Here is a 16,142-nt window from a genome sequence, read left to right as displayed (position 1 = left end):
CATGTTATGTCTCAGACATAGTGTCCTCCAGAGAATGCACAGCCCTGTAAAACATTCAGCATCGTCACTTTATATCTGATACAATACAGAAATGTGCACCTGGGGAAGGGGAAAGCTGTGTCGTTGCACATGGGATGCTCAAAGCTGCAGTACTGATGATGGCTCCAGAGGCTTTCCTGGGGGAACGAGCAGGAGGCAGCAGTCTTGCACAGCAAGAGCATGTTGGCAGATGCCTTTGACTTTACAAAACTTGTATTGAGGATGGTGGCCCTCTAGCACAGGTGCTGGAAGCAGGCTGCAATTTACCACTGACCCTTGAAAACTGAAGGCTTTTACTGTGTCTGAAACAAGCAGCAAAATCATAATTTATTTTGGGAAGGGTGAGAACTGATAGAAAGAAGTGTGCTTGGCCTCCAAAACAGGACTTGTTTCTTGCCTCACTATTACTGTGGTCAGATAGAAGCAGCTGAGCCAGCAGCTCTTGAAAAAATTTCCCCGTTGTGCTGCAGAGGGTGTTAAGCGGGTAATGAGCAAGAGGGAGGAATCACCTGGGTTCCTGCAGGTAGGGGTGATCCCAGCCAAAGTGGCAGTGAGATTTAGTGTTCAGGGGGTAGACCTGGGTGTTGGGGGTGCAGTTGGCCCCGATACAGTTCCTGTCCCCGCCACCAGCCTGCTTGTTTTTCCATCTATAGAAGAATAATAACATTGACCTCCTTTGTTAAAGTATATGTGTATATGTATATACATGCATACATGCATTTTATCTTTTTTTTCTTCTCAAAGTATCAGTTTTCATATCTAGTACCTTTAGTATGCTTGGACTAGAGGTGGGATATTTTGTTCTGGGATTTTTAATTCTCCTGGGATTTGCAGCTCATCTGAAAATGAGGACAACTGCAGTGTGCTCCACTTCATCAGCAAGAGCTGGCAATGTGACCCTTCCTTGGGCAAAGTTTTAGCACCCTCTCCCTCTGCCTGACTCTCATGCTGGAGAGGGATCACAGGATATTCTCTGCCTTGCCATTTCTGGATACTTGTTTTTGAACACAGATGTTTCGAGAAACCTGTCATCTCTGTTTTCCATTCCTGAGAGTGGATGAGTCTCTGAAATGAAAAGCACTCTAATTTTGTACTGTGTTCTCAGTTGTTATTTCTGTAAAGGTTTTGTTTATTTGAGAAAGATTTTGGTATGTGAATGTACTCACACCCTAAAATGTTATATTAAGCCAAACGTATAGGCACTACAAAATGTGAGTTCTAAGTCACTTTGGTTAATAGTAGCTGTCCGCTTAAAATCTGTAGTCTAATGTCTATAAACATAGCCTTTTCTGTGAAAACATTTGTTTTGTCATTATGTTGATAATAGAGACTGTGTGTTTTTTTAGAATACAAAAAAGCCCGCCAAGAGATAAAAAAGAAATCATCTGATACACTGAAACTACAGAAGAAAGCAAAGAAAGGTAACTTGCTTCATGCTTGTACTGTTAAAAACCTTTTGTGTGCTGTGCTCATTGACAAAGACTGAACAGCGATAGGACTTTCTACTGTAATAATTCGGTCCCCTGTATTGTATTCCTGGTACATACTTGAACTCCAGGGTACAATTATTATGTGTCATTTAAATCATATTCTGAAGCTGGTATCTAATGTTCTTATACAAAAGTCTTAAAACTGTTTGTACAAAGTCAGTCATGTTTAAAATAGAGCACTTGCTGCTAACTTATTCCTGTTAGGAACGTTGACACTGTAATATGACTTGTGCAGATACCTGTAAAATTTTCTAGAATCTTTTGGAATAATATAAAAAAGCACCATTACATAAATGTTCTGTAACTATTAACATTTCTCACTGTTCTCCCTTTCTACCACCTTTCTTTTTTTTTTTCTTTTTTTTTTTTTTAACAGCCTATAATCTCCTAAACCTTACATTATTCCTCAGTGTGTGAGAAGGTGGCATGGGTTGTTGTCAGGGGGTGGGCACTTGGCAACCATAGAGAACTAAAGATGAGTAAGAAAAGAAAGGGAGTTCTCCACAAAGGCAATTTGTCTTTTTTAGCAGCTGAATCTCGTGCTCTGTTGCTCTCCCACCACCATCTTGTCACAGGAATTTCATCAGTATGTTAATGGCAACGTGCATCACTGATAGCTGCAGCATTGCCATCACTAAGGGTTTTACTTGGCTAAGTGCAAACCCCACCAAGCTTTGCAAGAATGATATGGAGCTTGTACAGAAGCAGACTTTCTGGTACCCTTTCCCGGCACTGGGCTCTTCCTAGCTGGGTAGAAAGTGTGGTTTGAGCAGCTCTCAGCCTGCAGGTTGCAACTTGTGCTTCCCCTTTTGCCTAAAAAACTGTGAGCCCAGGGACAAGCAAAATAAATGCTGAGGCGGGGAGTTTCTTGAACTTACACTTAAATTGTGTAAATGTTCTCCAGAACAGGTGAGCTGTCTCTAACTGTCCTTCCTAATAGGTGAGTCAATAATTACTCTGGTAGAAAGCCACATGACTGGAAAACTGCTCTTGAATTTTAGCTGACTTTAGATGAGGGAGAGATTGAAGCCAGCAAGAAGGAGCTTAACTCAGTAGGCTGTGTGTCTGTATGTCTGTGCAGAAGTTCAGTGTTATAAATCAGAATGGTCATCTTCAGGAGGACGTGATTTTTTGGGTGATGTGTAAACATGTTTCTCATTCTGTGTGATGAATTGTCTGGCTTCAGATCAACAGCTTTAGAGAGTTTGTGATATTCCCTCTGTTTCCTTCCCTTTCTTCTCCCTTTTCTGGTCTCATTGCTTCTTGTCCCTGTGTGATGGAAACAATCCCTCAGTGCATGGTAGGTGAGAGCTGAGAAAAGCGTGTCCGTGATCTGGGGAAGAAGGAACGATTTTTTGAACCTGTTTGTGTGGATTGACAGTTATCTGGCTCCATCTTCCTTTTATCCTGCTTCTGAGTATTGAATAAATCAATCTGCAGTCTTGGAGGAGGAGGCAGAATTTTCTGTAAGGTAGGAAGAGGAGAGAGAAGCACACAAAGCCTTCTGAATAAAAACCCCACTGTTCTCATACTGCAGACTCCACCATAGGTGTCTTTCAGCAGTGGTTAAAGCAAATGGACTTTCTCCTTGGATTTTCTGGGTTCCTATCTCCCTCCCAAAAGTGTGCCATGTCTGGTGCCGAAGGTCAGCACACTGGTGTCTTGTCCTCCTTCAGGATTAAATATCTTTGAGCAGGGAGTGGAACAGGCCTCATTTTGCTACCATTTTTTTTTAGCAGCCATGCTATGATTGAAGACTTTTTAAAAATGTAATTTCCTTGATTAATTTTGCTGTTATGACATGCTTCTAGAATTATCAGTGAACCTGCTGTATTTCTGTGCTGTATCCCTCAGAACTGCTGTCACACACATGGGTGTTTGGGTCCAGAGCACAAATCCAGTGGGGTTGAAGCTGGTTGCAGAGGGACGTGTATGGGGAAGGTGGGAGCAATGGAGGCTGGCAGGGGAAAGGAGGAGCTGAGAGTTGTTCTCACGGCTCCTGGGGAAGAGAGGTGTAGTGAGGTGCTGAGGCTCTCATGGATGTGAGAACATATACTCAGAGTTGCTGGCCCTGTGGGTTTCCATCACGAGTGGGTGGGAGGTGGGAGGGAATTCACCCTGTCTTCTTGCAAGTTATCTACAGCATTTAAATATAGAAAAAGTAGCAGGTGCTTTTTCCCCTCCTTGCCTTTTCGATCCCTACCTTGAAAGAATAAAGCATTGGTCTGTTGTTATGAAAACTCTTTTGTATGTGCCCACCTTGACAGATCTTTTTAATGTACTACGTGGTGAAGTACGTTGCTCTTGCTGTCACTGAGAGATTAAAAAAAATCAAGAGGAGGTTTATTTGTAAAATGAAAAAGCTGCAGAAATGATTTTGCTGTAGGTCACAAATGAAGTTTAAACTATGGGTGGGCAACTCTTGGGCAAAACTGTCCTAGCAGGCATGTGGCTGAGTGCATGAACGTGTCTTACTGTGTCTTCAGCTTTCCTGTTTCCCTGTTGCTCAGACTTACTTTTTTTGTTCTGTTCTTCCTCAAGCAGGACCTGTCCCTTTGATTTTTCTGTAAAGTTACTGACTCACCTATGGGAACTCTAAAACAACCAATTCATTCCCTTCCTAGCGCTTGTAAGAATATTTTTGAATTAACCTTATGATGATCTGTGGGCAAGTGAGATGTTTGCTGAATTCTGGATTTGCTTAAATACTGATGCATGCTACTAAAAATGTCCTTCAAGCTTTCTCTGCTGTGACTGGATGGGAAAGTGGTTTTCTTCTGCTTTGGGCAGTTTCAGATCTAGGAACTCAAATATAACCCTCTACTTTTCTCATTCGTGTCATGGCAGCGGTGTCCTCTCTCCCTGCCGCAGCAGGCTGCAGAGACTCCCCTCCCTCTCGTAGCCGACGGCTGCAGCATGCATAGCAGCTCCTCGCTCCTTGCCTGCATCCCAAGGACATTTGGGAGAGAGGGCCATGGGCTGCGGGGCTTGTCCTGGCAGGAGTGCTGCAGGTTGGGCCCCCCACCTTAGTGCTAAGGGGCTGATACACTGGGGTTTGCCTGTTCTCTGGCTTGTGCACGGTCTGTTTGTTCTGGTTCCATGCGGCCAAGATGAAAGTTCAGGCCGGGCACTTAAGATCATTTATTAGAAATTATGTTTGTAGAGTAGGTGTGTTAATTGCAGTAAAGGTGTTACCAGAGCTTGAAGTGCTGGGAAAACACCAAAACAAAAACGTGTTAGGGGTCCTTTTTGGAAGTTTGCTAGAGTGTATCTGGTAAAATGGCGAGTCTCTGTGTAAATGAAGGTCTTGCATTTCAAAAGACCCTATGGGGATCGTTTTCATTCTTTTTGTTGTCTTTGACTATTAAAAAAATCCATATGAAGTCTAACTGTATGTACTCATGGTACACCTCCCAGATCCATGCAGTCCCTGGGCGTGTTGTGGTGATCTTCAAGGTGCATCCTTATCCTTACGCCCTAGTTCCCAAGGGGAACAGGCCTGCAGGGCATGTTGCCCACCCCAGCATTGAAACTTAGCTCTCATCTGAGCAGATGAAGCTACATAGTGCCTGGAACTGCATATATCTTCTAAATTGCTCTTTGTTTTCAGACAAACATTGGACATCAGAAGTCAGCCCAGCTAACCTGAATCAGCAGAATAATTATGCATATATTTAAAATAAATTCCATGTTTAGGTTTCTGCTGAGTCAAGGCCTCATAAGTGGATCCATAGCTGCTAGAAGCTGTTGATGCTATATTGAATTCAGAGGAGAGACAGCAGCTGTGGCTCTGCATGTAACCAATTTTGAAGGTTAACAAAATGCATGATTCTTAGTTTTTTAAAAAAAAAAGCATCAAGTGATTCACTTAAAATATAACTGAATGTACATGTAAAATCTGGAGTGCATGTTGGCTTTATTTTCTGTATCTCAGCTTGGCTATTAATTATAAACTAGACAGGTTTCCCTTCTGCCTGTAACTTGATTGGTAGGTTTCATTTTCAGGTTCTTCATGTGATACTGTGTGTGAGCTTTGAGGAAAATGTTTAAATCCAGGTGGATTTGTGAAAAGGAGTTATATATAATGCTTCCAGTAATATAACATGTGTTAACATGAAAACTGAGTTTTATCTCTAAGCCATTTGTAGAAGTTTCTGCAGAGTGCCCTTAACATTCAGTACAACATTTCATCTGTGTCCCATCAACACTGAGTTGAGTGTCCAAACTCACAACCTCTACTTTTGACTATGCAGCAGTTTTGTAAAGTATTCTTAACTTTTAACAAAGTTGAGAGATTAGAACATGATTATTAATTTACTGTAATACTGCCAAAAGTGCTTTTTCTTCTCCTCCTCCCGGTTAGCAAAGATGACATGTTTATGTATTAGAAAACTGTAATAGCGTTATACTCCTCTCAAGGATGACTGTGCAAACGCTGTGACTCTTAACTGAAAAACATAAAGCTCTTCAGTGTAGTTATCACTGAAAAACATCTCAGTTCTTAAAGCAAATGCAGACCTTTTCATTCAAGTACTTTTCACTCTTTCTATACTTGGCACTTGCCCTGTCTGGAGTGGCAGGCTGGGGAGAGAGGACCCCTGGCCAGAGCCTTTCCCTGCCAGGAGATAGCCTTACTCCTCTGAATTGATCAGCTGTGGCATGACCACTGAAGTGAGGGCCAGGACTCACTGTGGAGTCAGTATGGTACAGCTCAGGAGGGAAGCTAATGAGCAAATTATCCTTGTCAGCTGTAGGGAGAAAATCCTGTGTGGATGAGGCCATAGTGCCTGCAGGTTTTTATTTGTGTTTTTTTTCTCCCCCCACCCCCCCGCAAGCTTATAACGTAAGCTCCGTTTCATAAAAATTCAGTGGAGACGTTGCAAAATCAGTGGCTGGAGATATTTCTTTGATTTATTTTCATTCCTTGAGTTTTGAATGCCTCTTGGTAGTTCCCCTCTTTTTGTCATTGAGCCAAGTTTATTGCAAAACTTTATATTATATATAAAGTTTTTTAATTAAAATACACATATCATGGTTAATCTTTTTGATGTTCTTCCACATTGCATCAGCAATTAGCTTTTTGTTTAATTAACAATCTATTAATGTAATTGCAATAGAGACCATCAAAAAGCACTGTGGTTACTTATGCAGCACCCGCCTGGAGTTTTGCAAGTTTGAGTTCCCTCTTGCCTATGAGGGGATGAGCTTTGTGCCACTTCATCAGTTTGACCAGAGTTTGACAGTTGTCTGTGTTGTGCACTTTCTCTGAAGCACAGGTTAACATGTTCTCACCTAGGAATCTGCAGGCTAAACAAAGTTCCTAAACTGGTTTAAGTCTCTTAAAATAAAACTGTATGGTAAATAACTGGGAGTTTAATTTGAAACAGCTCATCAGGAAGCAAAACTAATGCATTTGTCTTTATCATCAATGGAGGAAGTCAAAATAGTCTAGTCCAAACTGCTCGCTCTCTTGTCTTGGCACTGATGATAATGTCTAAACTCTAGGAATGCTGGAATACCAGTTTGACTTTTTTTATTTTCCTTTCTGTGTCAATTTTGTGTCCTGCAATTTCTCACCATGCGCACCTGCCTGACAGCTGAGGCTCTGGGTAAGTCTGTGCCATGCTGTAACCCTGGTGGCTGGTTTATTGTAGCCCTTGCTGTGGCCTCTTTATGGTGTCTGGTCTCTACTAACTGCCTAGACTTTAATTTCTAATGAAACTAAAATATTGCCTAATCTTAATGAACAAACCATCTTTTGATTTATTTTCTTTTGGCATCTAATTGGAACACTGTAAAAGAAGAAAATCAGTATTGTAGATAAACCTCTGGTTTATTTTAGAAAGGGATTAACATGGACTGATATGTCACAGTTGGGATAGACGTTAAATGGAATAGACACGTCATCAAGGTGATTTTCAAATAATTGAATATCTTATTGTTAATATGACTTTTAAAGTCTAGAGCTTAAAGTCCTTAGTGTTGTTCTTTGTAAACCTGTGATCCAAGTCCCCCTTTTTTCTGAAAATCGCATGCACCTTTTTTAACTGATAGATAAGAAATCACAGTATATAACTTCCTGATGGGAAAGGGGTGGAAATCAGCATCACAGTTGTCTCTTCTTCAGCTGCCTGATCACATCACAAATCTGCTTAAATTGGGAATGTTGTTTCAGTTGTATTGCAAATTTAAAGTAGCTGCTTTGAGATCTTCTTGTGAATGAAACGTGGTGTTTCTGAATTTGAGAGAAATAATCATACCTCCACTTGTAGGTGTAACAGTGTAGGTGTTGCCCTTTGGAGAAGCCTGGACTGATTAGATCAGGACCTCAGCTGGTGCTCCTGAAGCTGGGCACTGGTGCATGCTGCTTGTCTGCTTTTTTGAAACCACACTTTTTGTTTTTCCTGGTTTGTAATTCAATCTGGAAGTTTCCTTTGGTAACCTGAAACTTTTCTTTTAAGGGCCAAGGTAGTACTTTTGAACATGAGCAGCTGATTCAGATCTGGTAGCCACCAGAAAGACTCAGATTTGATTGCTGAAGGGGTCTGAAGTTAACCCCAACAACGCAGTTTTCCATGTTTCTGTAAACAGTGACAGAATTCTTCTGTTTTCAGCCTAGATCCATATTAGTTTATTTGTTGGCTTTACTGTGCAGGATTTAGAGGGGTTATTCATCCTGGCAGCTGAAGCAGGCCTGCTCTTGTAAAGAAGGTGATTGGGGAATGAATGACTTGGAGCCTGCTTTGGTTTGAATGAGTAGAAGTGTACTCAGCATTGTCTCATACAGTGTAAATTCTGCCACTCTGTAAAATGTCCAATATTGGATATTCAAGTTCTGTGCAGACACCTAAAAAAGTGCAAGGGAGTACTCTTTAAGTGAGAATGTGGTAAATAATAATTGTGCCAATATTTGCTATATTACTTTATCAGGAACAGCATTAACTTTAGCAGTCAGACTTGCACTGAGAGCATTTAAAAATCATTTTTCTCCTTTGCTGTTGCTGACAGCTTTGCTAGTTTAAGTTGTCTTACAAAGTAGAGGCATGAAATTGGGTTGAAAATTAGATTTACCTTTTTCCTTCTCCCTAAGACATTTCCTTTACTAAAGTTCTTTTCAAATGATGGTTATTTAAGATGCTGCATGAGGCTTTCAGGCAGGATTCACACAGAACTCTCTACAACTGAGGTTTTAATGCATGTTGGTGCTTTAAAGCTCTTGCATGTCGTGGCAATGATGTGAAGCACCTGCTCTGAAGGTAACATATTAAGACTGTCCTTGGAGTAGCAGTGGATTCATGTTAATATTGATGAGAAGCAGTTCAGCTCTCTGCAGTTCATTAGCTGCCACTTGCCTATGTCAAGCCTGAAGTCCCCGAGCTGTCAGAGCATGGTGCTGTTGGGGCAGTCAGCCCACAACTTCTGGTCTTGCATTTCTGCTCCTCCCTGCAACACCAAAGTTCCACTTTGAGAAAGGCTGGATTTGAATTTCTCCTCAGTTTTCAGGTTGTTGACTCGTTCTTCTGAGTGCAACCGGACATGCTCTGCAGAACCATCCCTACATCGTGTTCATGTCTGGCTGGTTGCAGACCACAGACCTGTGACTACATTTGATGCTAATTGCTGATGCTGTTTGCTTACCGGGTCAGTCAAGCCTGTCTGCAGCTGGGGTAGGAGTGTCCTTCCAGGTGCACTTTTACAGATGAGACTGTTCTGGAACTATTTTCTGTATTTACCATAGTTGTGTTGGTTTGGAAATGTTTCCAAATAGGTAACCTGAAGGCCAGAGAATTTGGGCTGGAGAGAATAATCAGCTGCTGATGTTCCTTACGAAAGCATGCCTCATGTTCACAGGAAAAATAGTGCAATCAGTTGTCAGGGATGCCATTAGACAAGTGGCCTTCCCCTTGTGATTCTAAGGGGAAAAGCCCTGTATTGCTCTCCAATGGTCATTATTCCCTTCTGAGATAAGTAGCGGATTCAAACTAGCAGAGACCCAAGATGGGTGAGAGGAGAGGTGATCGACAGCTGGCCCTCACATCCTCAGTGTTTTCTGGGTGTAGGAGTGCTGTTGAGGGGCTATGCTCTGCTCTGCTTAGCAAAGGAAGCTGGTTAAATTGGACAGAGATCTTGTCCTTCAAATTCCCGAGCTGTCTGAGTGCCATGGGAGGCAGCTGGCGATTCAGAGAGTGGGAAGAATTATGCCTGATTTCAAAAGACTTATTAGATTGGTGTCTGCATTATGGAGCTTTCAAAGGATGTTAATAAAGCTTTCCTGCTCCTAAAAGATGAGTTGCAAGGAGACATCAGGAGGGAGCTGTATTCATGCCATGTAAACATCTGCCTTCAGAGCCTCATCTAAATAATTCACCTAAGCTTGTTTCCTGCTCTGAATTATACCCCGGACAGCTTGTGTGTTTTCACTGACTGTGGAGGTGCCCAAAAGCCGTAGCATAAAAAAGGGTCTGTGAAAGTAGCAGTGAGGAGATGGTACATCTGTTAATGTCCCGACTACTGAATGGAATAAAATGGATCTTTGTAGAGGTACAGAGGATGCTGGAGAGTGATGCGGTTTTACATGCGCTTTTGCCAAAGGGTTAAAATACACAGCTTGAACATTGTCCTGATAACTTTTGTTGAATTGAGTGGGTTACATAGGTGTAAATGAGGTTTATTTTTGCCCCATGTTTTGGGTGCTCTTCTTGCTCTGGTCCAAGACATAGTGCTCTGTGAGGTCCACATAAATCACCAAAATTCACTGTAAGTGAGCTCACTTTGTCAGTGTATCTTCTGTGTGTATCTTCTCACTGCATAGACAGATGCATTTAACAAGAATTTACTTCATTAAGGGCATTATCATATGCTGGAGCAGCTGAACTGAATAGGCAGTTCTCCAGAGCTAAACTAATGAGTGTGTGATTTAGTTTGCAATTAATGTATTTTGCATTTGGTACATCCACAGTAGTGAGCCAGTATCTAGGTTTGAACAACAGGACATTATTTAACCTGTTGTAATTTCCAGGCAGCTCTCAAAATAAGGGGTCTGAGTGATGATGCAAGTTCAAATGTGATAAGGAGTTTGAAAGAACAACTCCAGAGAAATATAATGCTTAATCGCTGCATCTAACAGCAAAGAAGAATATGGGGAAGGACCTGAAATGTACAGAACTGTCTTCAAGCAGAATGGCCCAGTTTGTCTCCTAAGGATGACAGATGAGAAGGCACAGGACCTTCAGGGAGTTGCCCAAAACTATTCTGTAACTTGTTTCTGGCAGCTGTTAATTTTGAGAGAGAAATCAGGTGACTGCAACTTTCAGAGTCTGTTGTTGTGAAAGTTATTTACTTCCAAAACAGTTTTATGACCACATTACAGCAGTCAGCCTGATCTAGAGGATCAGACATGGGGTGTTCCTGCTGGCAGCTTGGTACCCAGGTGGCCTTGGCGGTGGCTGTGCCAGTGTTGCACTGTACCTGATTCTTCAAGGATCCATTGCAGAGCTCTGCTTGTGGGTATCTGTGCAGTTTTATCTGGACTATGTCTAACTCTTTACAGAGGAGATTTAGATATATCCAGTCTGTAATGCCACTAAGCCGGTGTGATTCTTTTTGCTTCCATTGCTACTCTCTTTCCTGCAGCTCTGGCTGTGTATCAGTGCAGGGGAGCTGATGATTTCTCCTCGCTCTGGAGTATTGAAGAAATACATATGATAATAAGGCAAAGGTTTTCCTTTGTAACCTTGACCTTCAGTCATCTGCATTGTGTACTACACACATAAAGAGACTTTTTTTCTTCCTCTTGCTCATAGCTTTAAATCCTCCATGCAGAAAGGTTATTGCCCATAAAAATTGATTTTTGGGGAGCAAACTGTAACTCACCCACTATTTTTCAGTGTTGCCTTCCTGGTATTTAGCAACAGCAGCATGAAATATGTACCTGGATACCTAATTTGCATGTGATGGTGTTTCTGGGAGACCTAAGACAAATCTACATAACTGAGGTTTTTAAAAATATTTAGGGGTATAAGCTCCATGAAAACATTTGCAATTGGCTCAGTAATACTATGGCTAAAGCAGCAGCTCTTAGTTCCCAGAAGACTAAATTTTTGGCATCATGCAGAGTGAGCAGTTGTTGCACAATAAGGTACTTAACTGTCACAGAAAGTTTTGGTATTATGGGTTTGCAGTAATTAACACAGTGAAGCTTTTTGATTGCAAAATATTTTTTTTTTTTTTTATTTCCATAGACAAATACTGGACATTAGTATGTATTTAGGATGTTGGTAGATTTTTGTTGTTGTTTTGAATTGTAAACAAAGAAAACTGGTTTAGCCATTGCTTGTGTAGAGTACTTGAATGCAGTGGTCCAGTGATCAGTAACGTGTCCTTAATACCATCTCATATAGGAGATCATTCCCTCATTTAGTGACTCCACAGAGTTGTCATTAGGACCTTGCCAAGCACAAAAGTAGGAAGGAAGAGGATTATACCTGAGGTTAGTGATTAATACTCTAGCAGTTAGTAAGATGTTGATTTTCAGCAAGGGTGATGTGAAGGGTTTCTACAGCTAACACTGAGAAAATTCTTATGTGAAATGCTGTCTTTGGCTTGTTGAAACCTTTTGAATGGAGCTGGATTTCTATTCTGTGCAAAAGGGGAAAAAAATAAATGCTACGAAATACTTAATTTATTTGGGAGAAAAACCCTTACTAATTTGAATTAAGGGAAAATGCTAGTTGAGAATTCATTGCAAAAGCACAATCCGGTAGCAGTGCTGGCTGAAAATAAAGTCTTCCTCTATGGATGTCAACAGTTTTCACAAAATGTACTCTTGATTGTTTCCTGCATACAGGACGGGGTGACATTCAGCCCCAGTTGGATAGTGCTTTACAAGATGTCAATGATAAGTACCTGCTGCTTGAAGAAACTGAGAAGCAAGCTGTCAGAAAAGCTCTGATTGAGGAGCGTGGTCGATTCTGTACTTTCATCTCGATGCTGCGGCCCGTGATAGTAAGAGCTCTCCCTTTTAAGTGGGTAAAATTCACAAACTAGATAAATGGCCAAAAGCCTTTAAAAAGAGTAGCTCATTATGTCTTAGGAATGAAATTCCAGAGCCAAAATTCAACCTACATCTCTGCCTAGGAAGAGTTGGGACATTTCTTGTAGGCATTTGGAGTAATTCAGGGACTGAAGACACTGAATACTTTCAAGATGACTAATGGGGAAACAATGGATGCAAAGACTTAAGTGGGCTTGAGTTCCCTATGCATACCGACCTGAGACATTGCTAATGCTGTTTTTTTCAACTGCTTTTTTTCTTAACATCACTTTTTAATATAAATTGTCCTTACTTCTACTCCAGTGCTAGGTCTGATAAATGTTTCAAGACCTCCCCCGTGTATATAATGACATTATCTGACAGATTGCAGGCTGCTTCCATGCAGTTTTCTGGCAGCTCTTTTCCTCCTACATGACAGCTTTTTCAGTTCATTGAAAAGGTTTGAGTATGTTTTCATCTTCTCGGGTTGTCTGAAGCCCAGCAATGAATCGTTTGTGGCTTTGTGCAAGCATGATGCGTTTCTGAAAGGTCTCCACAATGCTTGTTTACAAAGAGCATCAGTCTCAACAAAAAAACATGGTTAGAGAAGTGGGGAGGTGACGGCTGAGCAGGAGGAGGTGAATTCCAGACTTCAAGGACCTGGATGAAATTACCATGGTAGCTAAGGGATTACTATGGTAACTTACAGTGCAGAAATCATTTTGAGTTAGCTGTTAATGTAGCTTGAGCCAGAATTAATCATAGATATATTAATGCTTTGTCCCTGTATAGTGCCTTTATCTCAGAAGTTTTGAAAAACTAGCAAAAACTATGAATTTAACCCCTGTTTATGTTCAAGATTAAAATCCTTAGGGTACATTAATGAGTATACATAGAAGAGTTAAATCTTTTCCAAATGCAGCAAAAATTACACTCTCTTTCTGAAGATGTCACAGAAGGCTGAGACTTACTTATCTCATTGATGAGAGAAAAGATTTCTGGGCCTCAGAACTTAGAGCGATCTTAAAGTAGTTACAAAACTCTAATATTTTTAACCCTCTTTTCATAAGACATGACTGCTTAATGGGCACAGAAAAAGCAGCTCCATTGACCACTCCCACAGTCATCAGCAAAAAGAAAAAGATAATGTGTTGTATTATGGGTCTGATTTTTAAAACCAAGGCTGTGATTAGTCTTGTTCTTTTGTCTTTTCAGGAAGAAGAAATATCAATGCTGGGAGAAATAACCCATTTACAAACCATATCAGATGACCTGAAAAGTCTTACCATGGATCCACACAAATTGCCATCTTCAAGTGAACAGGTTAGCTCTTGTTACTTGGAAAACATTTTTATCCGTAGCTTGTACCAGTTTTCCTTTTGTGTTATGAGAAATATTGCCTCCTAGCATTTAGTGGCTTAATGTTATGCTTGGTGGATGCATCACTACAGCAAGGTCATTTTTAACATAAGCATTTAAAAAAAATAATAATAATTTTGAAGTACCAGCTGAGTGCTCCTGAAGTATTTGGTGACACCAGTGTGAAGTAGCACTTTAAAGATGCTTAATTTGTGCTGAGAGTACATAAGGAATGAGCATCATCACCTCAACCTACATTTCAGCACCCTTGGTCTTTATGTGGTCGCAAGATTGCTGGGATTAGAGAGCTTGACAGAGTCTAACATTTGAGCATTTTTCCATGATGTCTTTAAAATGTGTGGGAAAATGCGATTCATTAAATCACTCCAAATAGGACCTTTTTTCCCAACCCTGCTCTGTGAACTCAGTTTTCTTGTAATACCTTAATTACCTTATCACTGACATAGAAGTGTAAGGGAGGGAAGCTTTCCTGTGGTTAAATATTGGATCTTCAATTAAGTTTTTAAAATACAATAGTTTTTAAACTGTAATAGTTTTTTAAAGGAAAAAACAAAACCAAACAAAACAGCTTTACAGCATGCATAAAATAAATCTCCAGTTTACTTTTTAAAGACTTTCCCATTCAAATCTGAACTTTGCTTCTGTGATAGCAGCCCTAGTGTTGAAGTATGGTAGCTCCTGGAAAGCCAAGGATGAAGCTGACTCTCCTGTGTAATATGCACAGTGTAATTCTGGAAGAGAACTGAGGCTGGGTCAGTTGGCACTGAAAGTTTGTAGTGGTGATGAATGTTGTATGAGAAGCGGATGCTTTCTGTTAATAGAGGGAAATTTTTTTTTTCCATGTCCTTGATGCTATTGATTATCTTTCATCAGGTAATTTTAGATTTGAAAGGTTCTGATTACAGCTGGTCTTATCAGACTCCTCCATCCTCTCCCAGTACTACCATGTCCAGAAAATCTAGTGTTTGCAGGTAAGTAGACTGGTAATACTCAATTTTAACCTGTTTGGGGGCAAGGGGAGGCACATTCAGATTGTTTTATGGATTTGTGTGCATACTTAAATCTTAAATAACAACTGTTAATGAAATCAGTCCCTCATGGTCTTTATCCATTTAAGTGTGTGACTGGGAATATTAAGAAGGATGGGAAAGACTGAACAACTTTGGAACTCAAAACAACTTGGAGGTGCTTTTGATTCAGTTCTTTTGAATCCATTTCAGATCAAAGAGCAGACTGTACTGAACTAAGCTCTGAGATTGTTCATTCATAATTTCCTTTCCTGTTTTTCATGTGATGACTTTTTAGATTATTCTAAGTAGCCATTACTAATCAGTAAGTTAAACTGTTTGAAAAGGAAAAACATCCTTGGCAATTGCCCTTTCAGTCTGGTAGATGGAAATGCTTTTTTGATACAGGTTTTTTTGACTGTTTAATGCTGTCTAATGCTGTCCTGAAATATGTTGAAACACTGGATTCTGTCTATGCTTTCTCCATAAAAACTGTTTTCTCTCATAAAACAGTTTATTAGCATGTTGCCCCCATACCCTGATGTCTATATTTACTCTTTCCTTTTACTGAAAAGGAAGATATCCTATTGTGTATTCTGCTCAACACCTTTCTAGCTGCTCTCAGATGATTACCTTTTAGTTTGCTTTATGAATAATGTACTACAGGTTCCCCGTGTATGAGCAAAGTTGCCTATAGCATGTCAGAGCAAGTGAACATGACTTCTTCTATGTACCTACTTGTCTCTGCATGCAGATATATATAAAAAACCTAAAGTACTTTTATATATATATGTGAAAACATGCATATTTAGAGCAATGAGCACAGGCTTAAAGATGCAATATCCTGAAGCTTTAAAAGAAAATGGCAAAAAAAATCTCCCCAGTTCCATCATGTGTTCCTAATCAGCCTTATCTTTTTGTGTGGTGTACCTGTATGACAACAAACTGTTGAGTATGGGTAAAATTAGGTAGAGCTCCTCTTACCCTGCTCCAAGCTGGCTTGTACATCTTGTGTGTTACATGGAGTCAGTCGGTGAGCAGGAGGTATAGTCCTTGCCCATGTACCCTTTAGAGCCATCCCTTCAGCTAGTTAACGGGCTCCTGCCAGCAGAGGTAGGAAGGTGCCTTCAGATTGATGCATCCTGCTAGTCCTGCTCAGCCACCCCAGCAGGAAACTTCAGAGGTGCCCACATT

At 40.6% G+C, this 16,142-nt stretch overlaps 1 protein-coding gene across 1 annotated transcript in view; it reads left to right on the top strand.

The window, feature by feature from the left end:
• The window catches only part of MTSS1 (MTSS1, I-BAR domain containing), a gene marked incomplete at its 5' end in the record, with an annotated part of 117,196 nt that overhangs the window by 84,094 nt on the left and 16,960 nt on the right, over positions 1–16,142 (top strand). The window contains 5 exons of the mRNA XM_026841522.1: positions 1,386–1,460; positions 7,127–7,138; positions 12,376–12,533; positions 13,777–13,884; positions 14,815–14,912. Of these exons, the coding sequence (XP_026697323.1) occupies positions 1,386–1,460; positions 7,127–7,138; positions 12,376–12,533; positions 13,777–13,884; positions 14,815–14,912 (451 nt within the window). The remainder of the gene's footprint in view (positions 1–1,385; positions 1,461–7,126; positions 7,139–12,375; positions 12,534–13,776; positions 13,885–14,814; positions 14,913–16,142) is intronic.

The sequence above is a fragment of the Athene cunicularia genome (genome assembly GCF_003259725.1).
Source record: "Athene cunicularia isolate RWA chromosome 2 unlocalized genomic scaffold, athCun1 chr2_part1, whole genome shotgun sequence".
NCBI classification, from domain to species: Eukaryota; Metazoa; Chordata; class Aves; order Strigiformes; family Strigidae; genus Athene; species Athene cunicularia.
The sequence above is the reverse complement of the archived record's forward strand: the minus strand, read 5'-3'. Positions and strand labels throughout refer to the sequence as shown.